The following is a 16,153-nucleotide window of genomic DNA, read 5'->3' as shown; positions in this document are numbered from 1 at the left end:
CATGGTGGTGAGTGGTGGTGGGGGTGGTGGTGGTGGTGGTGGCGGCGGCGGCGGCGGTTGTGGTGGTGGCGTTGGTGGTGTTGGTTGTGGTGGTAGTGGTTGTGGTGGTGGTGGTGGTGGTTGTGGTGTTGGTGGTGGTTGTGGTGGTGGTGGTGGTGGTGGTTAATGTCATTGTGGTGTTAGTGGTGGTAATGGTGGTCCTAGTGGTAGCATCGGCGGTGGTGGTGACGATGATGGTCGTGGTGGTCTTCGTGGTAGTGCGGGTGGGGGCTACAGTGACGGTGGTAGTGGTAATCGTGGTAGTGGTGCTGCTGGTGGTGTTAGTGGCGGTGGGGGTGGTGGTGGTGTTGGTGGCGGCAACGGCGGTGGTGGCAGAGGCGTCGATGTTTGCGGCGACATTGGTGGTGGTGGTGGTGGTTGTGGTGGTGGTGGTGGCGGTGGTCATGGGGGTGTTAGTGGTGGTGGGGGTGGTGGTGGTGGTGGTGCTAGTGATTGTGGCGACAACGGTGGTGGTGGCAGTGGTGGTGGCGGCGGTGGGTATGGTTGTAGTGGTGTTAGAGGTGGTAAGGTTGGTTGTGGTAGAGGTGGCGATGATAATAGTGCTGGTTGTGGTGGTGGTGGTGGTGTTAGCGATGGTGGCGGCGACGGTGGTGGTGGCTGTAGTGGTGGTGGTGGTGGGGGTGGCGGCGGTGGTGGTGGTGGCAGATGTGGCGGTGCTCCGGCGATGGTGGTCGTGGCGACGGTGGCAGTGGCGACGACGGTGGTGGTGGTGGTTGTGGTGGGGGTAGTGGCAGTAGCGGCAACGGTGGTGGTCAGGGTGTTTGTGGTGTTGGTGTTGGTTGTGGTTGTTGTGGTGGTGGTGGTGGCAGTGATGGTGGCGACGATGGTGGTGCTAGTGATGGTGGCAGCAGCGTTAGTGGTTGTGGTGGTGGTGGGGGTGGTGGTGGTAGTTGTAGTGGTGGTGGTAGCGATGGTGGTGGTGGCGGTGCGGGTAGTTGTTGTGGTGGTGGCAGCGGCGGCAGCGGTGGTGGTTTTGGTTGTGGTGGTGACGGTGGCGGCAACGATGGTGGTGAGGGTGTTTGTGGTGGTGGTGCTGGTTAGGGTGGTTGTAGTGGTGGTGGTGGCGGTGATGGTGGTGGCGGTGGTGGTTGTGGTGGTAGTTGTGGGGGTGGCGGCAGTGGTGGTGGTGATTGTGTTGGCAGTGGTGGTGGTAGTGGTGGTTGTGGTCTTTGTGGTGGCGATGCTGGTGGTGCTGGTGGTGGTGGTGGTGCTGGTGGCAGTGGCAATGGCGATGGTGGCGATGGTGGCGACAGTGGTTGCGGTGGTGCTGGTGATGGTGGTAGATGCGGTGGCGGTGGCGGTGGCAGCGACGGTGGTGATGGTTGTTGTTGTTGTGGTGGTGGTGACGGTGACTTTGGTGGTGGGGGTGGCTGTGGTGCTGGTGATGGTTGTGGGGGTTGTTGTAGTGGTTGTGGTTGTGGCGGCGGCGACGACAATGGTGGTGCTTGTGGTGGTGGTGGTGGTAGTGGTGGTTGTGATGGCTACGACAGGTGGTGGTGGTTGTGGTTGTCGTGGCTGCGGTGGTGGTGGTCGTTGTTGTGGTGGCGGTGGTGGTGATGGTGGTGATGGTTGTAGTGGTGGCGACAGCGGTGGTGGGGGCGACGGTCGGGGCGACGGTGGCGGCGGTGGTGGTGGTGGTCGTTGTGGTGGTTGTGGTGATGGCAGTGGTTGTGCTGGTGGTGGTGGTGGTTGATGCAGTCTTGGTCACGACTGATCGGAGAAGAACCGAGAAATGGATCTGAACGCATGATTGGAGGAGATGTCGCAGCGGAAGAAGCTTAAAATATAGGTTTTGGAGTTTGATCTGTGGAAAAAGCTAGGGTTCGAGGTAACATAGGTTTTAATCGGTGGAAGTTTGAAAGAAATGGAGAAGTAGCTGTTTGAAGGGTGAAACAAGAGGTTTCACCGATTGAATCGATGGAAGGAAAGGATTCTCGGTTTTTGAACGGTGAAGTGAAAGAGAGTCCGGTAAGGGAAGATCTCGTGATGAAATGGTGAAAGGCTGGCGATCTGGAACAGAAAATGGAGCTTACCGTGGTGGTCGGCGGTTGGCTATGAGGAGCTCGAGAGAGAAGGCTCTCGAGAAGAAACCCTAGGTTTGTGATGAAATGTGAGATTGATTTGGTTTGTGGTGTAAGATCACGAAGATGTAGCGTGAAAGGTAAATGTAGGCGTGGCAGTAGATCTGGTAAGCCACGAGGACGCTCTGGATTGGTGGAAGAGGTATGCGGTGGTTGAAAGAGAAATCTGAAGTGGAAAATGTATGAAGTGCAATGTGATAGGAAGGTGGCTGAGAGAATCCCTTGGATTCTTCAGCCTTGACTTTCAAGGAATTAATTCTGGAGTATTCTCAACAGGAAATTAATTCATTATCTCAAAAGTGCTTACAAAATGTGTTAGCATGCCTATATATAAGACTAAATGTACCACATGCCTAACACATTGTACACGTGTCTAATACAAGTAAAAGAATTACTAAACTAATGAAATTGGGCTTGGGCCCCGCGTATCATCCCCTCCCCCTTGGAAAGGATTTGTCCTCAANTCTTGATGGATCTCGTGAGGACTTATTTTTAGTTGCCTCTCTACAAACTCCTCTTGGGTCAAAGGTAAATCTGCAATAAGCATCAAACATAACACTAATTAGTTTTCTATGACCCAAAGTATATAAAAGAGTATTTTTCGAAGAAGGTTTCTTAATTTTAAAATTTTCAATATGATGATTATAAAGAAACCATTCTTCATTTGAAAATTTATTTTTGTCTTGAGTTAGTGATAACCAAAAAGGTAACTCTAACTCAAGTTTTTGATTGCCATATGTTAAAAATTGCAACTTTTGAAAAGATGTGATGGCAATATTTTGGAAAGAAAAGATGAATTTGGAACATTTAATTTCAATTGAAGGAAAATGAAAGGATAGAAAACCTCCCCTTTTGGGTTCTAGATTAAGATATGTTGTCATCAATTTCTTTTCTTCCCTTTCCTTCCTTTCAATTTCTTCCTTCTCTTTCTTTTGTAGTCTCTCTTCCTGCTCTATCTTTTCTTCCTCTTCTCTCTTTTCTTTCTCTCTTCTTATTCTCTCTTTTTCTTCCTCTTCTTTCCTATGTTGCTCTCTTCTTTCTTCCTCTTCTCTCNTCCTATGTTGCTCTCTTCTTTCTTCCTCTTCTCTCCTATGTTGCTCTCTTCTTTCTTCCTCTTCTCTCCTATGTTGCTCTCTTCTTTCTTTCTCTTATCTCCTATGTTTTTCCATTCTTTCTTGTTGTCTTTTGGAAAATGGTTGTTGTTCTACCTTTATGCATATTTGAACAAGATATTTAAATCTTTATAAGATAGTAATTCAACCTCATGCCTTATGTCAAAATTTAGCCCATTTAAGAATCTAGCTAAGGTAACCTCTTCCCTCTCAACAATTCCAGCCCTCATTTTATATAACTCTATCTTTTGCCTAAATTCTTGCACAGTCATAGACTTTTGTTGCAACTTTTGGAGCCTATCTAGGAATTCTCTTTTCCTTTGGAAGTCTATAGTGTAATTTTCCCTAGACCTCTCCCTATTCCGAACTTGTTCTTTTTTTAGCATTTTCAACTCATTGTGAATGATTGAGGTTTGCACCTCCCTATTAAGCCTATCTTGATTCATGCTCTCTTCCAAATTCCCAATTTGTTTCATTATTTTCCTAAGAGTATGTTGCTTCTCAAATTCACTAATCCTAGACATCTTTAAAGTAAAATTACTTTTTTAAAAACAATGTGTACTTGACTCACACAACAAAAAAAGACAATGTTGGACTCTAATGACTCCCTAAAACGTGAGCACACAATCACGGACTCTAATGTGACAAAAGTCACACCTAAACGTGAAACACAATCAAACACAAACAAAAGAAAACAAATAAAGTTGCCAAGAGTTGGAGAGAGCACTAAGAACTCTTCCAATCTACTTGGACTTTAGAAATGGCCTTTTACAAAATAAGAACTAAAGCTACCAGTGACAGTGGGCTGACATAAGCCCATCAAATACAAAAAAATAAAAATAAAAATGAATGTAATCCTATACTACAGTGCTGGTTCCATATTGTAGGAAATTCACGTGCCCCATCTGACTTCTGGACAGGTTTTGGGACAACTTTGGAAATCTCTTTCTTACGTGTACAACTTCAATTATCTTGAATCTCCCAATCAGTCCAATCCTATCAATACAAATGCCAGTTTCAGTTAGTGTTCCTAGTTAATGAATGGCTAGGGACAAAAAGATATAAGATAAAGAATCCTCCCTTTCTCTCGGCTGATGTAGTTGATGCAGCTCACAGCTCCTTATTGCTCTCTACTGCTGCAGCCCACGGTTACTATAGCCCTTGGAGGTGGTCATGGTGGTGTGACTGATGGTGGGGTTCGTGGCGGTGGTAGTGGCGGCGACGGCGGTAGTGGTTGTTGTTGTGGTGGTGGTGGTGGAGGTTGTGGTGGTGGTGGTGGTGGTTATGGTGGTTGTGGTCTTGGTGGTGGTTGTGGTGGTGGTGGTGGTGGTGGATGTCATTGTGGTGTTAGTGGTGGTGATGGTGGTCTTAGTGGTAGCAGCGGCGGCGTTGGTGGTGGCGGCGGCGGCGGTGACGGTGATGGTTGTGGTGGTGTTCGTGGTGGTGGGGGTGGTAGCTACAGTGACAATGGTAGTGGTTATTGTGGTAGTGGTGCTTCTAGTGGTGGCAGTGGCGGCAGGGGTGGGGATAGTGGTTGTGGTGGCGGTGGTTGTGGTGGTGGTGGCAACAGCGACGGTTGTGGTGGTGGTTTATGTGGTGGTTGTGGAGGTTGTGGCTGTGGTTGTAATGGTGGTTGTGGTGGTTGTGATGGTGGCGGTGGCGGCGGCAGTAGTGGTTGTGGTGATGGTGGCGACGGTTGTCCTTGTGGTTGTTTTGGTGGTTGTGGTGGCGGTGGTCATGGTGGTGTAAGTGGTGGTGGGGGTGGTGGTTGGGTTGGTAGCGGCAGCAACGGTGGTGGTTATGGTTGTGGTGGTGGTGGTGGTGGCGGCGGCGGTGGTTGGGTTTGTGGTGGTGGCGGCGGCGTCGTTGTTGGCGGCGATAGTGGTCGTGGTGGTGATGGTTGTGGTTGTGGTGGTGGCGGCGGTGGTGGTGGTGGCTGTAGTGGTAGTGGTGGTGGGGGTGGTGGTGGCTGCGGCAGCGGCAGTGGTGGGGGTGGTGGTGATGGCGATGGCGGTGGTGGTCCGGCCATGATGGGGGTAGTTGTGGTGGTGGTGGTAGTGATGGTAGCGGTGGTGGTGGTAGTGATGGTAGCGGTGGTGGCAGCAATGGCGACGATGGGTGGTAGTGGTGGCGGCGGTGGCGGTGGCGGTGGTGGTTGTGGTTTTGGTGGGGGTGGTGGCGGTGGCGGTGGTCATGGTGGTGTTAGTGGTGGTGGGGGTGGTTGTCGTGGTCATGGTGGTGTAAGTGGTGGTGGGGGTGTTAGTGGTGGTGGGGGTGGTTGTGGTGGTGGCGGCGGCAGCACTGGTGCTGGTTGTGGTTGTTGTAGTGGTGGTGGTGGTGCTAGCGATGGTGGTGGTGCGAGCGATGGTGGTGGCGACGGCGGTGGTGGCTGTAGTGGTGGTGATGGAAGCTCTCTTGGAACTCAGTCACGAACAACCTCTAAATCCAGAGAATTGGCAACGGAATGATGAAGAAGATGAAGTTTGAAATGCAAGGTAGGTGTTTGTGAAAATGTGTGAAGGTGTTGGGATGGATGTTTGGTAGAACTCTAACTCAGTAGGCTTTCTAAAGGGGAAAGGAGCTAGAGGATGTGCAAGATAACAAGGCACAAGTTTGAACTTGAGAGGATATCTGAGATTTCAACAACATTTTATTACTCCAAATCTAGTTGAATTTACAAGTGATGAAGCTCTCTATTTATAGATGAAGGAGAGCTTCTAAAACGTATTGTGCAAGCTACTCTAAGTGTAAAAGAAGCTTGTTGAGGAAGCTATGCAGTTGGAGAGACTTGGGACGCAAGGTACAACATGCCAGGTCAGCAATCCAAGTGAAGAAGAAGACTCTGCAGTTCTGGCGCTGGGCGCCCTGGGGGCGCTGGGCGCCACCTGTTTCCCTTTTGTGATTCCTTGGTTGTCCTTCTTGGCAGCCTTCCTTAGCTATATGTACATGGTGTCTCCTCTTTATTAAAGGCCTACAAAACAATGTAAAGTTTATTTAGTAAAGATGAATCATGCTAAGACTTTAGAAAGTAAAAGTAAGTTCTCAATCAACTTCCCTTTCATAGTCTCAGTGTAGTTGATACTTCTTTGGATGGGAAGTCCCTTTGGGGGTTGCCATCATTCCCTCCCTCTTTAAAAACGATTTGTCCTCAAATCGGGAAGAAAAAAGAAGCACAACTTTGGTCTTTAGTGTCCGCCTGGGTCAAATATATATCTACAAAAGATAACAAAAATGAGCATGATGAAAAAGAGGTATGCAAAGAGAAGAATATGAAACAAAGGCCTTTTGACAAAAATTTTATTATAAGAAGTCTTGGACTTTAATATATTATTGGTTTCACTTTGTTTGGAACATTCCTCATGATGAAATGTAGAAACAAAGTGATGTTTTGGAGAAGAAGAATAGTCAAGGTATTTACCTGCTAATGAAGAAGTTAATAACATGCATACCTTGGTCTCCTTGTTTTGAGAAGGTTGCTTTTCCAACCTACTTTCTTGTTTTTCTTTTTCAAGTTTTTCTTTGATTTTTATCTCATCCTCTTTCACTTGTTCAGGTGTAAGAGGAATCAATGTGATTTTATTTCCTTTATGGAGGAAAATTATTTTGTTGGTATAGCCATCATGAGTGGAACTATGATCATATTGCCATGGCCTACCAAGTAAAACATGCCCAACATCCATTGGAACAACATCACATAAAACATTTTCTTCATATTTGAAAATGGATATTGGTATGGTTACTTGTGTTTTGACTATCCATTGAAGCTTATAAGGCTTGGGATGAAGAATAGTTGGTAAGGCTAATTTGTTCACCACTCTAGAACTACAACAATTGCTAGAAGAACCACTATCCACAATTAATGAACAAGTGTTTTCAAAAATTTTGCATCTTGTGCGGAATAGGTTCTCCCTTTGAGATTGTTCTAGCTCTTTGGTTTGACTTCCAAGAAGTCTTCTAACCAACAATAACTCACCTTCACAAGGTAAGGCTTCTTCCTCAAATATGGAAGTATCTGAATCATTAGAAGAATCTTCATTTGCACTTTGGTGGTCCAAGAGATAAGTAGACCTTTTATGAGGACACTTGGAAGAATAATGACCTTTCTCTCCACACTTAAAACATCTAGTCTCTCTACCCATTGGTTCTTTTGAAGACTCTTTGTGAGGGGTATTTCGTTCTCGCTCTCTCTCTCTCTCTTTCTTTACTTCTCACTTTTTCCTTTTCTTTTTTTTTTCTTTGTCTTGAAGTTTTTCATACCTCACTAGACTACCCTCCCTCTTATGATATGTCCTATACTCGGAGGTGGTAGGGTAATTCCTTTTAGTGGAAACTTTTCTTCTAAGTTGCTCTTCCACTCTCACACATAGCTGAACAAAATCATTGAGATCTAAGTAAGGTAAGAGTTCTACCTTATCTCTAATATCATAGTTTAATCCACTCTGAAATCTAGCTATGGTGAATCTCTCATCTTCTTTTATCCCTGCCTTCAACATGGGTAACTCTAATATTTGCCTATATTCTTCAACACTAATGTTTCTTTGTTGAAGTCGATGGAGCTTGTCCATGACTTCTCTAGCATAATAGGCTGGGACATGCCTTCTGTGTAAGGCTGCTTTCAACTCATTCCAATATTGAATTTTGTAGTCGCCATGCATCCTTTGGTCTCTCATGATGGATGTCCATCAATAAAGGGCTGCACCTTGAAAGGTCAAGGTGGCTAGGGTCACTCTCCTCCTATCATTTATGTTGTAGCATTCAAAAATTTGTTCAACCTTCATCTCCCACTCAAAGTATTCTTCAACATTATCTCTACCATAGAAAGGAGGAAGGTCAAGCTTAGGTTCTACATGATGTTCTCTAGGGTTGTGATGACGCCTAGGAGGGCATTGATAATGATCATAAGGTTGGTAGGTATGATGTTCACTATGGTGGGAATGATCATCTTGATCATGATTGTGCCTATGAGAGTGACCTTCGTGGGTGTGCCCGCTTTGATTGAGAGTAAGATTGGCGACCATTTGAGTTCTATTGAGTTCAGCTCTTAACTCTATGTTCTCTTGATCTATAGTGACATTACCTTGAACACCAGAGTGACTCATGCTTATGAAGTAGGGAAATTGTTTTCACAAAGATTTGAAAGCCTTTCACAAGTATGAATCAAAACTTTTGAAAAGAGAATTTGCTTGTTTTTGGTGAATGACTTCTATAAAGATTCTAGAGGTGAAGAAACCGAATAGCTCCCAGGAAGGAGAGGTGAGTCACAATGGACAAGCTTAGAAACCTTGTCCTTCCTAGCCAGAGTGTCTCCTGACGCTTCTCACCCAAGTTTCTAGATAGAAGTCTTTCAAAACCTTTTGAATGCAAAGATGTTATGCACCTAGTAAACCAAACGAAGGTTTGTCTATATGGTAGCGCACCTAGCTATCACGGAGACGTAGAACACAAATAATCAACAAGCAAAATTAAAGGAAATATGATATGAATGGAAAAGACAACGACCCTATGTGAAAGTGAAAATGACACTTGGAGCCACTTGACACACTTTCACACTAACATGAGCAACTGAACTATTGCAATGTTTAAGGGAGCACTTGGAATTGCTTGATAAGCATTTTCCCAAGTAACTCAAGTTTGAAAAGCAAAGAGCAATTTACTACAAAGGTTCCGTGATAGAAAGCCAAATAGTACAATGATATATAGAACTATGTAAACAAAGCCAAGTGTGGCTACAAAAGCAAAATAAATGCTGAAATGGAACTTTGGAATGGTATTTTGCTACTGAAAAAGGTGGCTGGACAGCCCACTTAAATTCCTCTTGAAGTCCACTTGAAGCCAAGTTAGCAAGACCTCCACTTCTTAATATGCTACCCCTTTTTGGAGAAGCAAACTGGATGCTAGAAAGCCTCACCAAAACGTCACAGCACCCTGCCAAACACCAAACTAATCACAGCAAAAATCTGCACTGCACTAGATTTTATTTTCGGGTAACACACTTTGTGGCACAAAATGGAAGTTAAACAAGTTGATTGCAAGTAATTTTAAGCTTTGAAACAATGGAGGGACACAAAAGGAACCTAGGAGAGGCACTAGATAATATTAAACACGCAAGAAAACTCAAAATGAAGATAAAAAATATAGTGTAGTGAAACTGTTTGATAATTTGCAATCTGTTTGATGAAAGTCCTCAATGAGTTTCAGCTTTGTGGGAAATTCGGTTTTGGGATTCAAAATTAGATTGCAGGGATAGAATTGCTTTTTCTGTATGGTTTTAGATGTGGTTGAACATTGGAAATGATTTAGAAGGTAAATCCCAGCTTTTTCCAATCCAATTTTGCAAACAGCAACAAAATAGCCTACTGCACCAAAAAAGTGGCTGTAAAGGATGCTTTCAAACCCAAAAATTGTATGGCAATGTTTGGAAAGGTTAATTGATGGTGCAAGAAGGTTTATATCATCAATTTGAAGGTGTACAAACACTCAAACAGTCAAGAAACACACTGCAGCAGAAATTGACTAGTTCACTTCCAAATTAAAACAAATTTGATGGTTTAGGAAGTGATTCTGCACATTGACTTAAAATGGACCAAATGAACAGTGCATACATTTTTTAAATGATAAAATACAACTGCACAAATGTTCACAATGCACTGAAATGGACAGATTTGACAAAACAACTCTTTTGATACATCAAGGAAGACGTATACTGAATTGTCCGTGAGATTGGAGGTGAAAGGCAGCTTTGGAAGCAGAGGAATCCAATGGACCAGTACGCTGCAGAAATGGTTGCATATATGGATGCTTCTCGGCAATGGAATTTGCTGGAGAATTTGGATGAGAGGCAGCGGATGTAGCGATGATTATGGTGAGGGAAGATGGAGGTTAGCTTGAAGAAGTGAATCACAACTCAGAAGGGTTCCATGAAGTGGAAGAATGTTGCAATGGAAAGCAAGCTAGGAAGGTGACTCTTGGAGAAGAACTTTGCTAACATTTCAGCAAAATTTCTTTACTATTAATCCAAAAGTGCAGATACAACAATGCCTAAGAGGTTTTATAGGCTAACCTCTCGGCCATGAGCATGGAAAATGCTAAGATCCGTAAAATGTGGATCTAAGCCACGTAGGCAAGCAATGTGATACATGTGATGCCTTCTAGAAAGCTTATTTAACATGTGTAAGTAATGCTAAAAGAAATACATGCGCAGATGGAGGGAAAGAATCATAATGCAGTGATGAGTCAATATTTTCTCGACTTCACTTAGTTTATTGTGCTAGAATTAATCAGGGAATTGTGCTTAATTGTTCGGTCTTTTCCCGTTTCTGTTAATAGTGCTTAATTTGACCGAAAATTCTAATTTTAATTAATTTGAATATTTTGAGCTAATTATTTGCATTATTATTTTCAGGGAAAATTTTGGAAATACAATTTAGGACATTTGAAGGAGACAAAATAAATTCAAGACTTTTCGTTTAGACATTTTAAATTTAGTTGTATTGTAATTTTATTTGTTAAAACTTTTTAGACTAACTCTTTGCATCTTGGGCCAATTTTGGAAAAATGTTGTTGGACCCAAAAGTGATTTAGGTTTAGTTTATTATTATTTCTTTTTATATTTTTTTTTATTTTGTTCGAAAAAGAAAAAGAGGGGTCCTTGAGAGACGACCTAGGGGTCATTCCCTAGCATTATACTGCATTTCTAAATTGCAACCAAATTTGTATGGGGGCGACACCCATCAAATTTTGGCGCCGTTGTCGGGGACCAAAGGTTCGGTTTAGGTCTTTTGTTGTGTTAGTGTGTGTTGTCTTGTCTTGTGTTGTGAGTTTGTTGTTCCGTTTTGTATGTCGTGTCATGTGTGTTGCATTTAGGTAGCTCTAGTCGCATATTTTCATTGCATTCTTCTTTTCCCCCTTCTTTCGTATGTCTACCTGTTTTGGCTATGTGGATATTGTTTCTTCTGCATGTGCCTCTGATAGTGCTTCTCATAAATATTCTGCTGATTTCTGTCTTGAGAACAATATGACTCATCCTCCCGTTCTTGAGAGCGCTCTTTGGGAGCCGGTTCCACTTGATGAGGTTGATGTTCATTGCGTTCTCACCTCTGGACTTACAGATTTGCTGCCTAGATTTCATGGGTTTGCAGGTTAATGCCCATATAGACATTTGGAGGAATTCTACACCCTGTGCTCTTCAAAGAAACCTCTTCATGTCCCTGATGATCACATGTTTTTAAGGGCATTTCCGCATTAATTAGAAGACGCAACATGGGAGTGGCTTATTCATCTTCCACCAGAATTCTGGGCCAATTGGGAAGATCTTAAGCATTTGTTTTTGGATAGATTCTCCCCTACTCAGCATCATTTTGATTCATATAGCAACGATCCTGGGTGGAATGATCCTGGCCTAGGATGGTATGGTACTTCACAGCTTCAAGATCAAGAACCACCATTCCAAAATTCTTGTATGCCTTCTCCACCTGTCCAGGAGCCACAGCAGCCGCAGTTTCATGAGTCTGTCCAAGCAATTCCTCATCCTTCCACTACTTTTGAGCCTACATTGAAGGAGTTATTGGAGCAGATGACTGTTCTGAACATTCAGTTCCAGCAACTGAACATGGAGTTTCAGTAGGAATTAACTTCCCTTCAGAGTTTGACTGATTAGATGGGGCAGATGGCTACTCAACTCATCGAGGAACAATCTCAAATTTCAGAGGAATCACCATTTCAGACTGTTCAGCTTCCAAATGATGTTGGTGCCATCCACATACAAGATGGGGAGCAGAGTCATGAGCTAACTATTGTGCCACCTACTTTCCCACCCTTCTATGTCCCCACTCTTGCATCTGAAGAGACTGATGAAGAATTGGAAGACCAGACAGATATGAGCAACACTTTTGAGATAGGTAGACCAACTTCACCTTTCACCACTCTACCAATCTTCAGGGAAGTGGAGGTAAACATACCTTTGATTGATTCTGTTGTTGATGATTATGTTGATGATAGGTATGTTGATGATTATATTGTTGATGAGCATGCTTTTAATTCTCCCTCCTTGCATGATGAGAACCACCTTTTGCTATCACATCTAAGCTTGTTGTTGATATTGTTTCTACATTTGAGATTGATTCATGTTCTGAGGGTATATCTGAGGGTCAGCCTCTTACACTGGGATTGGGTGTTATACCCCTGCATATCATTTCTTTGGAACCACATTGCACTAACCATGTTGCAGGAGGTACACATGAATTTCATCAACATACACCCATGGTGGAAGACAAAGGTGCCGACAGTTTGAAGATTAATAGGCACCAGCTGAACCTGCTCATCAACAATCACTACTTCTTGGATCCAACTGTAGAGGACATATCCCTGCTTGATCAAATTTGGAGACTGAAGCAGTTCCTCCTCAAGACTTCCTTGCTGAATCCAATGGTGGAAGACCTCTCCTTGAAAGTCCAAATTTGGCAACTGCCACCATGATCAGGGGAGTTTTCTTCTTTCCCTTCTTCCCCTTTTCCCACTTGAATTGCACTTGTCCTTCAATCTGTTGACTATTATGATTGTTGATCTGTTGCTTGTGACACACTGAGGACATTGTGTAGTTTAAGTGTGGTCTATTGGGGGAGACTCTGATTTTTCTTTGATTAGTTTATGTTTTCTACATTAAATTTTTTGTTTTCTAGGTAGTTTTTGTTGTGTCTTNTGTACAGTTTTACATGTTTCTCTTGATTTTTGGATTTTGTTTAGGTTGTCAGTTTTTCCTTCACTTCATTGATACTCTGATTTGCTTGGAAAACCTTGCATTTCTTTGCTTGGAAAGATGATTATGATGTTGAGGGTTGAATTGATTGTGACAGAAATACCCTGTGTGAGATTTGAGCCATTTGATATTCTTTCTTGTGTGTGATATGTCTCTTGATTGCTTGCACATATGCCTTGGCTTGACTCTTTTTGATGATTCTTGATTGATATGCATGTTTGAAAGTGATAAAGGCAGTTTGTTGTTTAGCCTCTCTAGCCAGATGAGCCTACCCTGTGTTTGATCCTTTGATAGCCCCTTTTTGCCTATGCTTTCCCCATTTCTTTGTTTTGAAGGTTATAAACTAGCCCTAAGTGAAAAACCATGTTTACCTTAACCTTAGGGAATTTTGGAGCTTTGGAATTGTTTTGGGAATAAGTGTGGTCTTTCGGGGGATTCAGATGAATTGGCTAGATGGTTCCTCTTCTTGCTTTTGTTTTTGTAATCAGGGTGTATATTGTCTCTTGAAATTTGTGTTCTCAAAAGAAAGAAAAGAAAAGAGACAAGATGGAAAAAAAAAGAAAAAAAATATACAGAAAAATGAAAAAAAAAGAGTTTTGTGAATAATGGAGTCAAGAAGAGGATTGAATTAGAGGTTTTGGGTGTGATTTGATTGTATTTTCACTTATTCCTCATTGCTCCTCTATTCTTTTTGGTTTGTAGCTTCTTATCCATATTTATCCTCCCTTGTCCTTGGTCCCATTACATCCCTAAAAGACCTTTTGATTTGAACATGCATATGTGTTTGAGTGTTGATATTAGAGACTTGCCAAGTCTTTCTGTGTGTGCTTTCTTGAGTGCATTGAGTTGACATTGATTTACCTTAGACACTTGAGAGAAACACTAAGAGTATGCATCTGTGAGGTTTTGTTGCTTTTGATTCACCTCTTGAACTGATTGATCATTTTGTCATGCTTTGAATTGCTTGGATGATTTCTCTAAGTATCTAGTTTCCTTGATTTTGTGTTGGATACTGTCTACTTCTTTTCTTTGTCCAGATTTCTTGAGGATTGTGTAACTCTATTTCTTTCCTTGTCAGTCTCTGTTGTTTGTCTGCTGAGTCTGTGTCAATTCCCTGATGTCCTCAGAACTGTTCCCTGTTTTGCGTCTTGATTTTTCCCAGGAGTGCAAAAGACTAAGTCTGGTCTATTTTGATGAGTCGATATTTTCTCGACTTCACTTAGTTTATTGTGCTAGAATTAATCAGGGAATTGTGCTTAATTGTCCGGTCTTTTCCCCGTTTCTGTTAATAGTGCTTAATTTGACCGAAAATTCTAATTTTAATTAATTTGAATATTTTGAGCTAATTATTTGCATTATTATTTTCAGGGNGTTAATAGTGCTTAATTTGACCGAAAATTCTAATTTTAATTAATTTGAATATTTTGAGCTAATTATTTGCATTATTATTTTCAGGGAAAATTTTGTTCTTGTATGAGGTGTAGAGATTTAGTTCTTGTATTTGTTTGAAATTGAAGAAAAGTGATTGGATGAGGTACGGTGGTTGGCTTTTGGGGAAGAAGTTTCAATTCAATTTTTTTAATTGAAGAAAGCTAGCAAATCATGTCCAGGATGCAGAGGGCTTTCATTCCCATTTCACTTTTAGAAAGAAGAAAGGTGTTATCCAAAACGCTAGGAGAGAAAGCGTTGATTGCATTTGGTGTGCACACGTTGATTCAACATGAAGATGACTCAATTGCATTTTTAATTATGTTCTTTATTTCTTTAGCTTTAATTTATTTTACATAGTAGGTTGAGTTGTTTTTCGTCTTTTAATTTAGTGTTGCATTTAAATAATTTTAACTGTGCTAGATAATTATTTGTTACAGTGTTGGGGTTTAATATTTATTGTTTTCGTTTAGTATGTTGTCTATCATGTTTCATTTATTGTTTCAGTTCACTAAATGTTTACTCTGTTCGTTTTCTTTATCTTCTTGCATTTTCGATTTCCTCACTTGTTTTAGATATCGTTTGGTCTCAATGTAGAACCGTCGGTCGTTGTAGGACCGTTTGGTCTTCATGCTTTATTCATTTATTTTAATGTTTTTAATTATGTTCGGTTTAATTCCCATTTTTAATTTAGTTTAATTGCATTCACAAAAACACTTTCAAACCCCCCCACTACATGTTTGACCTGATTCTCGAACCACACTTGGTCCTTGAGAGACGACCTAGGGGTCATTCCCTAGCATTATACTGCATTTCTAAATTGCAATCAAATTTGTATGGTTCGCGACACCCATCAAATTTTTATCTATATAGATATAGATATTTGAATTACTTCATTCGCGAGGAGCCGTATGAGGTGAAAATCTCATGTACGGTTCTGTAATAAAGATGGAATTNAAAAACAAACATCAATTATAACCCCCAAAGAACCAGATTTCGTAAACAACATAGAGGAAGAATGAAGGGAATATCCTATCGAGGTAATCATATTTGCTTCGGAAGATATGCTCTTCAGGCACTTGAGCCAGCTTGGATAACATCTAGACAAATAGAAGCGGGACGGCGGGCAATGTCAAGAAATGTTCGCCGAGGTGGACAAATATGGGTACGTATTTTTCCAAACAAACCGGTTACAGTAAGACCTACTGAAACACGTATGGGTTCGGGAAAAGGATTTCCCGAATATTGGGTAGCTGTTGTTAAATCGGGGAAAATACTTTATGAAATGGGTGGAGTAACAGAAAATATAGCAAGAAAGGCTATTTCAATAGCATCATCCAAAATGCCAATACGAACTCAATTCATTATTTCAGGATAATAAAAGAGAATCAAAGGAAATAGGTCTTTAGAATGAAAAGAAAAAATGCAATTATAGGTTCCTCTTTTTTTTAACACAAAATATTTTTACTTCCTTTTTTAGATTGAAATAATAAAAAAATGATATGATTCAACCTCAANCTCATTTGAATGTAGCGGATAACAGCGGAGCACGTGAACTGATGTGTATTCGAATCCTAGGAGCTAGTAATCGTTGATATGCTTATATTGGCGACATTGTTGTTGCTGTAATCAAACAAGCAGTACCAAATACGAACTTAGAAAGATCTGAAGTGATCAGAGCTGTAATTGTACGTACTTGTAAACAACTAAAACGTAGC

General features: G+C 42.0%; 1 protein-coding gene across 1 annotated transcript; it reads left to right on the top strand.

Annotated features, from left to right (window-relative positions):
* The first annotated feature begins 2,051 nt into the window (after positions 1–2,051).
* On the top strand, positions 2,052–5,740 carry LOC106778705 (loricrin-like). The gene is made up of 6 exons (XM_014666693.1): positions 2,052–2,107; positions 2,199–2,283; positions 4,141–4,273; positions 4,354–4,420; positions 4,605–5,152; positions 5,517–5,740. Exons 1-6 carry the CDS (start codon positions 2,052–2,054, stop codon positions 5,738–5,740), a joined length of 1,113 nt encoding a protein of 370 aa, XP_014522179.1.
* Positions 5,741–16,153: the final 10,413 nt, after the last annotated feature.

The sequence above is a fragment of the Vigna radiata genome, unplaced genomic scaffold, assembly GCF_000741045.1.
Source record: "Vigna radiata var. radiata cultivar VC1973A unplaced genomic scaffold, Vradiata_ver6 scaffold_432, whole genome shotgun sequence".
Classification (NCBI taxonomy): Eukaryota; Viridiplantae; Streptophyta; class Magnoliopsida; order Fabales; family Fabaceae; genus Vigna; species Vigna radiata.
The sequence above is the reverse complement of the archived record's forward strand: the minus strand, read 5'-3'. Positions and strand labels throughout refer to the sequence as shown.